The sequence below is a fragment of the Otolemur garnettii genome, unplaced genomic scaffold (genome assembly GCF_000181295.1).
Source record: "Otolemur garnettii isolate 467f Iridium unplaced genomic scaffold, OtoGar3 scaffold00123, whole genome shotgun sequence".
Taxonomy (NCBI): domain Eukaryota; kingdom Metazoa; phylum Chordata; class Mammalia; order Primates; family Galagidae; genus Otolemur; species Otolemur garnettii.
This window is the reverse complement of record NW_003852518.1, coordinates 869,261-881,936: the sequence shown is the minus strand read 5'-3', so window position 1 is coordinate 881,936 and position 12,676 is coordinate 869,261. Positions and strand designations below refer to the sequence as shown.

At 48.8% G+C, this 12,676-nt stretch overlaps 1 protein-coding gene across 3 annotated transcripts in view; it reads right to left on the bottom strand.

Moving 5' to 3' along the window:
• Positions 1-12,676, bottom strand: part of GRB10 (growth factor receptor bound protein 10) — a 178,469-nt gene that overhangs the window by 29,864 nt on the left and 135,929 nt on the right. For all 3 annotated transcript variants that reach the window (XM_023517875.1, XM_003797733.3, XM_023517876.1), the window contains one exon: positions 1,600-1,756. In XM_023517875.1, coding sequence (XP_023373643.1) covers positions 1,600-1,756 — 157 coding nt within the window. The remainder of the gene's footprint in view (positions 1-1,599; positions 1,757-12,676) is intronic.

Sequence of the window (12,676 nt, the reverse complement as noted above, 5' to 3'; positions counted from 1 at the left end):
GAGATCACTGAGTGCACACAAGTAAGAAGGTGTACGAATCGCACATCCCTGAGATCACTGAGTGCACACAAGTAAAAAGGTGTACGAATCGCACATCCCTGAGATCTCTGAGTGCACATGGATATTTCCTTTTCTACTCCCTCACAGTAATCTGTTCTTCATTTGGCTGATTATTTCTTGAGTTTTAATGTGTCATTTATGCTCTTTGTATTGTACTGACATCAAGGGGTATCACAAGAAATATATAAATCAAAATTTCTGAAGCGTTCCTTGCATGTTAAAATTTGATGTGTATCTGTACCCATTTTCCACATGCCCTAGGTGTTCAATTATATTCAGTTATCAGATGTCTGCAAAAGTCTTTCAACAATAATTATTATATTTGGGTCCAACTACACAGATTCATTTTTAAAGTTTTACATATATGTATTTTTCACATATATACACTTATACATAGCAACACAATCTTCATGTTTCCTAATAGGGTTTAATTTCCAAGTTATCTGTGTGTCAATAGGTGCTTCTGGCAGCCTTACCAGCCACTGCAGGAGCTACTTGTGGGTGTCCCAAGCTGGAGCTTGAAAGGACAGCCAGTCTCCATGGGAACAACTATGACAGCCTGGTCACTAACTGTGGGCCTCGTGCAGGAACCTGGCTGAAGAGAGCTGTCAGCAACAGTGGAGAAGGGTTCTGTTGTCAGACAGATGCGCTGGCAATCAGCAGAGATGGGCAAGAAACCGGTGAGAGTTCTATCAGATTACTTTAAGAAGTATACTACATGCCTAAAAGTGCAGGCGGGGCTAGAAAAGTGACTTAAAGCAATGTCAACTGGAATTCACATCAGATTATTCATGCTTAAATCACCAGTTATCAGTTGGTAGAGTGGTACGCAACTAAATAAACATTACAGACCTAGAAGTTTAAATTTCATTCATTAATCAAAGGCAAAGGAGAAGAACTCAGAACTATGGGAAGTTCACTATCTGTGCCATTTTTCACTCCTTCAAAGACGTGGCAGAAATATAGCTGCTGATTTGGTGAAAATTCTATTTTTAAATACTTGCCTATGATTTTTCAAGTCCCACAATTTATCCAATAAAAATTTAAGCAAAAGTCTGCCAAAAGCTTCTTTACCTGAACTAGAACATCTGAACAAATGAAGTGAAGCAAACACCTCAGTGAGCTCTGTAAACAGTAAATCTTTCCAAATATTCCACAATATACAATACTCTCTTGCTCTCTGGGCATTTCTAACCAGCTCAGAGAGATGCCAGGTAAGACCCAAACTTAGATAAGCTGCTCTCTGCAGAGTGGCAGCCACCACCCTCTGCCTTCAGTGCAGAGGTGTGCAGCAGGTATCTGAGTCCCCAGGAACGGCTTCAACCATCCAAGGTTGGATTCTCAAGGCACCAGAAGGGAGAGGGTGGGGAGGGAGCAAAGTAAAATGTTTAGGGGGAGACTGAAGGGCAACACAGACCCTGCCTCCTAGCGTGGCAGGGGACCATGAGGTCACACCTTTGGCATCTGGCAGAGGTGGACTGCATTTGATGACACTCCCAGCACCCCTCGTGACTGTCCCAACCCCGGATGCTTTCGTACCTAGTCCTAGGTGTGGGTGGTGCTCCACTAGTGTCCAGCTGTTGTCGTCCACACAGTGACTTTTGTAAACCAGCAGTTGGCACAGGTCCCTGGCTGTCATGTCTGTGAGAATCTCCACCACTTTGCTTGTCCCATCTTCACTAAAGACTTTCACATCCTGCAACACACAAAGTAGATGTGTATAGATAAACAACTCGGGATCTTGAAGAAATAAAAACTGAAACAAAACAATCAGAAAAACAAGCAGTAGGGCTCCAAGTGACCAAAAGGTCCCTGTCTGCAGCAGAGATGCAGGACAAGGGCCACCAACGCTCCCTTCCTTCCTCCCCACCCACTTCCACAGGGTAGAGCAGGTGGGTCGCCACACCACATTCTTACAACCCCCAGACACCTCATGGGAGCACACAGCCCTGGCCAAGAACTACCAACAGCATGTCTTCAGAAGTCACAGGATTCACTTACAATACTGCTGGGTGATCTTGGGGCTAGATATTTTACAGTTGAACCAGTTGCAAAAACATGCAAAGCAATGAAGTCTCCCATAGGTCACCGTTTTCCCATTACTTCTAATGACTCCACCTGCCTTCTGCTCCCAGAGCCCCAGTCTCTGCAGTCAGCACCCAGTGCCTCTCCTGTGGGACCCTGCTTCTCACAGTCCTCAAGGCATAGGGCAAAGTTGAAATTAATTACTAAGAAAAAGGTGAAATTTAAACTAATAAAAAGGACACAGTAAGAACACAGCCACAGAATTCTTCAGCCCCTTATTCCTATGAAAGTATAAGCAAGCTTCATTTTCCCATATGAAACTGAGCAGCTCCCAGGCAAAAGGATAGAATGCCAAGTGAAAGTTCAGAGGATCATAAAGGTACTCTTTGCAGGCCACAGCACCCAACACTGCGCCTTACTGTGGAGCTAAGGGTTTTTAAAAGCATCCCAGGGAATGTGAAATGCTCAAAAAACAAAAACCCTTACCCTCCACAGCATGGAAAAAGCAGTTGGAAGAACAAGATGGCATTTTAAACTGAGCCTGCCTCTTGCAAGGAAGCTTGTTCTGCCCCTCCCCAGAGTCCCTGGCTGGCTGTGTGCCCAGAGGCAGGCTGTCTCTGGGCAGCAGGAAACCACCCACCTGCCTCCCAGGGCCCCAGGCTGCCTCATGTGGGGCCCCTCGGGCTGTGGATCAAATCTCACTGGGCAGATCAACAGTGCCCCAGGCTCACTCCATGCCCCCAGGGGCCCCAGTGGGAACACAGGCAGGTGAGAGAGAGTCTGGAGCCTATGCTCTGAGTCTGCAACCATCCTCTGCCAAATCTCTGAATAATCTCCATCCCCACAATCGATGCATCAGTGGCAGCTTTAAAGCTGGATCTTCTGTCCTTTAGTCAATGTCAGCTTTCCCTGACAGATTCCCTTCTAAGTGTCCTGCTCCGTCTTGGCTGGGCTGGTGTGTTTCCAGCCGAGCACTTACTTTGTCTGAACTTTGATTTTGTAGGGGGGGAGAGTGACAGCCATGAGCAAGCACGGGGAGGGACGGCTGCCAAAGGAGGGACTAAACTGCACCTCTATAGACACAGCCAGCCAGCTGCCATCTTGAATCCAGGAAGAAGTCAACACCATTCTGACCTTGAGGTCCCAGGTCAGGGGGCTTCAGTGATAGCAGGGACGGCCCTTCCCTGAGGCACAGCTAAGGGTCTCAAGGGACGAAGGACCAGCCTGGGAGACCTAGGCACGGCCATCCTCCCTAGCCTGACACCTCCTAGCTCCTTCCCCAACCCAGAGAAATCCCAGGTTGGGGCTGGTCTGGGACTGGGGACGGGGACTGGGGACTGGGACTGGGGACTGGGGACTGGGACTGGGGACTGGGACTGGGGACTGGGGACTGGGGACCGGGGACTGGGACTGGGGACTGGGGACTGGGACTGGGACTGGGGACTGGGGACCGGGGACTTGCTTTCTGCTCCGTTCACTTTCACAGAAACCCACTCTTCTCCCTGAGAGGGTCACTTCTACCCAACACATGAAATGTCCAAATCCAGTTGGCCTTACTAGGTCTATAAAAATAATATCCAATATAACCAAAGAAAATATGTCTCTGGCTTCTAGGTAAGAACTTTATCCAAACGCATCCACAGAAGACTGGTCAGCGTACTGGCTGCAGCGTGGCCAAGCTTCCCTCCACGAGACCAGTGCTCTTGACGCACATTCTTCCAAATGAACTTATCTACAATTACGATAAGCATGACCTGCTCTAAGAAAGTGAAGTCACACTGCTATGCATATTTCAAGCCTCTCCAGGTCCATGTACCAAGTTTTCCATGCAAATCAGCCATGGCACCAGTTTTCTGTTTTCTTTTTTTTTTTTATGGGGAGCAGGACAAAGAGTACCATGGCATCATAGGTCACAACAACTTCAAACTCAACCTGGGTTCAAGTGATCTCTTGCCTCAGCCTCCCGCGTAGCTGGGACTACGGGTGCCTGCCATCACCAGGGGCTGCTGAGTAGCTGGGCCATCACGAGGGGCTAGTTTTTCTCCTGACTCTTGCTCAGGCTGGTCTTGAACTTCTGAGCTCAAGGGATCATCCCACCCTGGTCTCCAAAATTGCTGGGATTATAGGCATAAGCCACTGCCCTTGACCTGGTTCTCTCATTTTCTTTCCAGGCCTAGTGTGTTTTTGTCACACTTTCTCCTCACCCCCTGCTGCCCAGGGCCACCTCCCTGGGGGTCTATATATAATGTAAGATGTGCCTGGTCACACATCCACCAGTACTTCTTTTGGCCTCTCACAGGGGCCAGCCTGGAGGGAGCCCAAGAGGAGGGGTAGGTAGAGGAAGGAGCTAGACACAAAGGTACCCGTCACCCTCCACTGCCTCTCCACAGCATCCTGACCACACAGGGCACTACAACCGTGATTCTACACTGGGCTGATGCTCCTGTTACAGCCATCTGCCCCCTGCTCAAGTCTCTTGCACAGGGAGGGTCTAGGAGGTTCTTTTGAGCAGGTCAAGGCCCTGTCTCACAGTAACTCAAAGTTGAGCAGGGAGAAGCTTGGTGCCAAGAACAGTTACTTTCCCGGCTATGATCTGGGTAATACAGGGGGATGGGGTAAGGCTGGACCCCTGAAGGTCCCTCTCAGCTTTCTGCCACCTAAGATTCACTTTCCTCATCCACATCAGGGACCACTCTGAGAGTCAGCAATGACCCCAAAGCCCAGCATTCAATATTTGAAAATTCCCGCTTTAGTTCTGACCCATCTTAGTATAGGGTACGGGTTGCAACAAAGAGCTCCAGAGTCGTACTGGACTCCATCCTGCTCCACCAGTGACCACCAGTGGGAACTCGGCTGAAGCACCCAGCCTCTGTCCTCAGTTCCCTCATCTGTCAAATGGGTACTGGTACGTGGCAGTGGCCAGCAGTGTTCGCATGACACAGTTGATAAGGTGATGTCCTGAGACGCTCCCAGCCACCTGTACCTGCTCTCCCTGGGATGTGCTTGGATCTAACATGGGTCTGGGAACAAGGCAGACTCCAGCTGAAAGCCTGCAGACCGCTGGGGAAAGGCTGCTTTGACTCAGAGTCCCAATTCTGAGGTCGCTAACCTCAGGACTCATAAGATGCAGCAGGAGCAACACCATCGGAAGAGCTAGCCCTTATGTCCTCAATTTCCTTTTCCCTACCACAAAGGAAACTAAATAGCTAACCACTTAAAAAAATAAAACAGTAGTATTAAAGAAGCATAATTACTCCAACAGCATGGAAACACTCTCCTTTTTGAGTTAGTAGGGGGAGAAAGGCTTTGCAGAACCACCCAGCCCTGTCTGGCTTAGCACTGCACCCCTGTATACAAACTCCACAAGGTAACAGAAGGCCCCATTTTCCCCAGACTTTCTGTTGTCACTTTTTATACATTTATACATGTATGTTACAACTTTTATACATACACTCATGGTATGGAAGGCAAATCAAAAGCCTAATTTTTTCCAAACTTAAAGGCGTTTAAGAACAATGGATGGAGCTGGAACGTATTCTCCTTGGCAAAGTATCTCAAGAATGGAAGAAAAAGTATCCAATGTACTCAGTCTTATTATGAAACCAATTTATAGCTTTCTTATGAAAGCTATAACCCAACTATAGCTCAAGAAGAAGGGGGAAAGGGGAGAGGGAGGGGAGGGGCTGGAGGAGGATGGGTGGAGGGAGGGTAACTGGTGGGACCACACCTACGGTGCATCTTACAAGGGTACATGTGAAATTTACTAGGTGTAGAATATAAATGTCTTAACACAATAACTAAGAAAATGTCATGAGGGCTATGTTAACCAGTTTGATGAAAATATTTCAAATTGTACATAAAACCAGCACATTGTACCCCATGATTGCATTGATGTACACAGCTATGATTTAAAAAAAAGAATGATTACCATTGAGGGTAGGTACCTCTACAGCACCAAACTCCAGTGTGGGAGTCCGCTTTTTTGACTTGGTGGCCCCACAGGTAGAAGGTGGGGGCACTTGGGCCTTCCCACTGTCAGTTTCAGCGTAGATCCTAACTCTCGCTTCATGTGACAGACAGACCCTGCTGCTGTGGGCTGACTTACAGGCTCAGGGGCTCACATCTAAATTCACAGCACCCCTGGACATGAACTGTGTGCCTCTGCCCAGTAGAAAACACAGCACTCTCAGCTCTTTGTCCTTCTCAGAGCCACCAGCAGTATAAGATGTCCCCGGTCTCTGCAGAGCACAGAGTGACCCAGAGCAGCTGAGGTCCATCCTCCAACCCCTACCCAGAGCCCCCCACAGAAACTGAGCCCTCAGAGGGAGTCAGAGCTGCCAGCTCTCAGATCAGTTCTGTTTAGTTCCCCATCTCTGTCCAATTTACAGAAGCTCCCTTAGGATGGACACTGGGCTTTTCAGTAACTACTGAAGTCTGTTGTAAATACTGGTAGGCACTGGAGACACCATGGTGTAGTTAAGAGGAGTCAGCTGCCGGATCACGGTTAGAAAGCAGGTAGGAAGGTCTGCAGACACAGGAGGTGAGATAGGAGGCATGCCCGACCCTAGCTTGATTCCACGGGACCCTGAGGAGAGAGCAGGACTGTTCCCCTGTGCCCAGGCAGGCAGCGGGAACCCCAGCTCTGAGGCAAATGTCACTGCCCGCTCTGACCAGAGGAGGAACTTTTCTGGAAGCAAAATCAAGGAGATGGAAAGAACTGGAGCAGGAACTAACCGCGCTCAGGGCCTACCTTTCCTTCCGTTAGCAAGCCAGGCCTCAGCACCCAGAATCCTCCCTCCCAGAGACCTCGAGGTCTCATACAATGCCAGAGTTTTATTTTTATTTTTTAGAGATGGGGTTTCACTCTTTTGCCCAGGCTGAGTGTAGTGGTGTGAAGATAGCTCACCAAACTCCTAGGCTCAAGATATCCCCTTGTCTCAGGCCTGAGTAGCTAATACTACAGGCATGTGCCACCACACCCAGCTAATTTTTCTATACTTTCTTTTTATTAGAGAAGAGGTCTTACTGTATTACCTAGACTGGTCTCAAACTCTTGACCTCAAGCAATCCTGCTGCTGTCATCTCCCAAAGTGCTGGGATTACAGGTGTGAGCCGCTGTGCCCAGACTTGAAGAGGCTTTTGATTCGAGGGCCCTAAAACCTTCCAATTGGGTGAGCCCTTGAAATCTAAGAGATTTGGCGATACATTAAATTTTCTTCAGACTAGTACAGAACCAACCAGGTAAAGTTAAGCTAATCTCAGTGGAAAAGATACAATTCTACCAGTCAGTCATTCCCCCAGTTCTGTTCCAAATTAATGGTGTGACTTCTAGATATGTACATGTGAGGGGTGACAACTAGAAGGCCACGCATCCTTACCGGTATGTGGCTCCAGTTACCACACTGAGAATACACATAACAGTCCTGTTCAAATACAGTAACTCTAACTATTTTAAAAAATCTGCTTTATAATCTATAGATTTCAAGTTTTCAGTGAGAACTAAAAATATTTTGAGTCCTTGAAAACTCTTTCTAAAGGAGATAAAGTTTTAAAAGTGACATTTAAAATAGTCCCCGAAAGTCAAGTGTGGGCTTTAGAGATCCTAAGAAGGCCTGTGTCCGTGAACGGGCTGACCGGCTCGGGAGATGGACAACGCTGGGCAGCAGCCTCCAGTTCCACTTTCTATTAGGAAGACAGGCTTATTTGGAAGAATCAGTTTTGACTTGCTCATCTGAAGTTTTTTGACTTTTTTTTCTAAAATGGATATGCACAGCCTGTCATTTTAACAAAAGCAATTTTTATAAAGTGGTTTCATTTTGTAGAAAATAAAATTGAAAGCTACTTAAAAAAAGTTTTCACTGGTGGACTGAAGAGGACCAAAGAGAAGACAGGTATTTATGGAAGGGTCCCAAGCTGTGACCACCAACACCATGGTCCTGCCCGGGGGTACCTGCTGCGAGCCTCGTCTGGATGGAGGGAGGGGCCCTCTCACGGTTACTGTGCTTTGGGGCTTAGATCCCCAAAGGGCTTCTTTGCTTTGCTTCACAGCTAGAGATTTCTGTTTTCAGATGTGATTCCTTGGTGAGTATATCTTGGAGCAGAAAACTGGCATTGAGAAGACAGGTTGGCTGTACATGTCAGATATGCCCAAATTATGGCCACGTGCTATAATTTAAATTATCACCTTCACTGTCCATGGTCAGGACAGCAGCAGGCCCAGCACAGAGAGACAGGTGCTGGAGAAATGGCCACACCCCTTGAGGTAACTATCATTTGAGTGGTATCCCCAGGAAGGTTGTCACACATTTGGTGATCATGGTGACACTGTTAGGATCACTGTGAGGCTGAATACTGAGGCCCTGAACCCCTCAGTCCCTCCCTCCTGAAGGTTCTGAGCTTTAAACAGACACTGTGGACAATACATGTGTTTGCCCCTGAGTGGACGTGTCACGAAACTGGACTGCAGAGGGACGTCTTCCTCCTCCTCCCCCTAGCTCAGCTGCCAGTGAAGTCACCTCAGGTTTTTAATTCTCCTTTCCTTCTGCCCTCACTGACCTCACCCAGGACACCTGGGAGTAGGGACTGAAGTTCTTAAACTGGAATTAGCTTTTGGACTCTGGCCTCCTACATGACCGATGCCTTGCACCCAGTAAACTGCACCAAATTATTATTTTGCAGATGGACAGGAAGTATGTCTGGTGGTCATAGGCTGCGTAGGACCTTGGAGCTTTGCAGAGACGCCCCACACTTCTCTGAGCCTCATTTCCTCAAATGTGACATGATGCCACCCTTCTCCAGGGCCAGTCACGTAGGTCACAGGAACTCAGTCATGCCAATTGACAAAGAGTGCCTGTGGTTGCTGCTGGGAAGGTGTTCGGCTCTCTCCTCTCCTGAGCTCCAGGACAGCAGGTCACATTTGGTGGCTCTTCCTGGCTCTACGCTGCCCCCCGCCCTCGGTTCTTCTGTTTGGTAAAAGAAACCCAGGGAGTGGGAAGAGCTGCCTGCACCACTTCCACTACACTTCAGTGTCAGCCTTGTCAGAAATGATCTGGCCGTGGCCTTCATTAGATCCCATACCTTCTTCCACTCCCAGACAGAACATTCTGCTGGTGACTGTTTAAACCTCCCCTCTAGAGCTCCAGTAAGATGTCCTTGTCTGAACAGCTTCCTCTAGCTCCCAGGCAAAGGCCTCCAGACCAGGGTGGGGTACAGGGGGCATGTACATGTCCCCAAAGGGCATCAGGAAGCCCTGACACTGGGTAACAAGGTCACATTTGTAAGAGCTGGGATGGGCGGTAAGTTCAGAACACACAAGGACAAGAATGTCCTTCAGGGTAGGGCACTCTTGGGGGCACTCAGTCCCCTGTGTGGAAGGACAGTGGTGGCAGCTGAGAGCTGCTGCCTCCTGCTGCCACCCACAGTCTCTTGCAGCTGTGTGAAATGGGGAGGGCAGAACCCGGAGTTCCAGACACACACGAGGCGGGCCTTCACAAATACACGGGCAGCTGCACGGCCAGCAAGTGTCTGCCCCTGCTTACTCAGCCCTCCCCCATCAGCTGGTGACACTGGGCAAGTGCAAGTGTCGGCACTGGGGACTGCTGTCGGTGACCCCCTTCTCTTGGCCTGGTGCTCAGTGGCCTACAGGTTCACCATGAATGGGAAGAGCCAAGTGCATCTGTGGACTCTGCTGAGCAGACCATTCCTGAGGGTGCCAGGCAGATGGCATACAGGAGCAGGGGTTGCTGTTCACCTGAGGAGCAGGGCTACGGAGGCAGCGGGGAGTTATGGGCAAGCCCTGGGGCTCTCTGACCCAGCTCACCGCCTGCCTAGGGGTCTCTCCACCTGCAGTTCTCAGCCCCATGCACTCCTCAGAAGCCTAAGCCTGAGCTCAGGAAAGGGGAGCTCAGAACACACAGCCGGGACATGCGGGGAAGTCACACATTCAGAACTAGGTGGCCAGATGGGCCAACCAAAGAGGACGCAGGCGTGGGAACTTCTGACTTAGACACACACACACACACAAACACATACAGGTATGCAACACATACATGAGCATATCTGTACACATACATGCGTGCAGATACATGTACACAAACTTATGAACCTATGTATATACACTCATGAACACACACCAACACACATGCATACACACGTATACAGTAGGTGCACACACATGCACATACACAAACGCACAGACTTGGCACATACACACATCTGTGCACACACAATATACACGTACATACATGTGTACATGTGTTCAAATACACACATACATGGAGGTTGAGCATCCCTAATCTGGAAATCCGAAATCTGAAACTTTTTGACATGACACTTAAAGGAGATGCTCATTGGGCATTTTGGATTTGGAGATTAGAGATGTTCAAATGGTAAGAAGACTACAGATAGTCTGGGAAAAATTTGGAATACTTCTGGTCCCCAGCATTTCAGATAAGGAGTGCTCAGTCTGTGCACATACAAACATGTGAAACACACAGGTAACACATAAATACACACATACCTGGACATGTACACACACACACGGGCAGAGACACATACATAAATTACCTTCTTATTTTTATTTATTTATTTGCAGTTTGGGGGCAGGGCTGGGTTTGAACCCGCCACCTCCGGCATATGGGGCCGGTGCCTTACTCCTTTGAGCCACAAGCACTGCCCCAAATTACCTTTTTATTATAAAAGAACATGTTCACTTAACAAATGTGAAAAATGAACAAGGAACAAAGGGAAAGAAAAAACCCTGATAGTCACACAATTCCTAGATTCACTGTTACAGGCCCAGGGCACACCTGTGTTATAGTCTCTGCACTGACATTTTAACAAACACGTTGACATCATCACAATCCGTTGCACACACAGTTTTGCAGTCAGGTTCGTGAAGCTTCACATTACACCGTGAACATTTCCCTGGGTCACTGGGTTTCTTGGATGTGTTAGAGCCTGCAAGATTTTTCTTCCCATAGTCGTACCAAACATTAAAGAGTTTCCCAGTGCTGCCCACGGGGATTCCTTCTAGATCTCCTTCTTATCACGCCAGTCCTTGGAACGTCTTCATACGTGAGTCTCAGTGTGCGTGTGTATTTCCTTCAGGTGACCCGCCTCATGCCAGGCTTCATTAAAATAAAGCAAGGAAGTGTATCTAGGAATGAACCTGTTCTACCTGTTTTTGGTAGAATCCGACTCCTTAATGTTAAACAAGTGTCACAGTGCCGTGGACACGTCTAATCAACATCCCTTCCCACCCGACAAACTCCTACCAAGCGTGTTCCCTGTGCAGCCCCCTTCCTGGGTCCCCAGCCTCCCCCTGCCTAGCGTCTACACCCCAAACTATCTAAAAGCACCAACTGTGGACAGACATCTTGGCACGGTGCTAAGAGCCTGGACTTGGAACCTACGGCTCCTGGGCTGCTGTGTCAACCCTTCTGACTGCCAGTGTCCTCGGCAGTAAAACGGGGCTGTCCTGTATGCTTATGTCAAGGGTTATACAGGGTAATGCACAAACATACCCCTCGTAGGGTAAACCGTCAACACCTGATCGTCCCAGACAGACACATCCATTCGTCATGTTCTGTGGGCAGAGCCAGGGCACCCTGTGCCTACCAGACAAGCCTGAGTGTGAGCCGCAGCCCAGTCTCTGCTGCAGCCAGGGAGACAGATGGTACTTAAACAGGTGGGGGAGAGCCTCAGCCTGCATTTCTGCTCCACAGACACTGGGGGGCTTAGCCAGCTTCAGGTCTAAACAGCTGAAAGTCCTATAAGTAGAGCCAGGTTTTCTAGTTAAAGAAGCTGAAGCCCACATGGCAGTGATAGTCCCCGAGAAGAAGTGGTGGCTCCCCTGTCACACTAGCGACCAGCAGGAAAGGGCAGGGGTGCAGCCTGGCTGAGGGGTTGGTGCAGGGGCTCTCCACTTCAAAGCCAGGTTCACCAGATAACCTCTATGGGGGCCAAAATCCCAGATTTGTGCCCATTTCTGCTTGGGGCAGGTACCCAGGCAGCAGGAATAATGGGTGAGCCTGCAGCACAGCCTCCATGTCCTGGAACTGCACAAGTGCAGTTCAAATATCATTCTTACGTGATCACTGCAGTTTTTAATGATACATGTGTCATTATGAAAGTTTTGAGACACACAAAAATCAAGAAATAAAATCTGTGCAGACAGAAACAAATGCAGTCCTCCCAGCAACTCCAATGAGCCAAGCAAGATAAACTGTGCTCTCATCCTGGGTAGATAAGAACGCTGTCCACTGTGCTTCTTGAGAGTGAAATAGTCTATCTCAAAACCTCTGAAGTGCCCTGTGTAGTAAGCAATTAGATGTAATAATGACATTAAGGTTCTCATAAAAAAAAAAAAACAAAAAACATGTTATTTTACAGAAAGACTCTACGGGTAAATGTGATGGCTGAGATTCACAGGCTGGTGGGTGTGGCTGGGACCAGACTGGCGGGGGGCCCACAGGGCTGGGTGAGGGGACCAGACCGGCGGGGGGCCCACAGGGCTGGGTGAGGGGACCAGACTGGCGGGGGGCCCACAGGGCTGGGTGAGGGGACCAGACTGGCGGGGGGCCCACAGGGC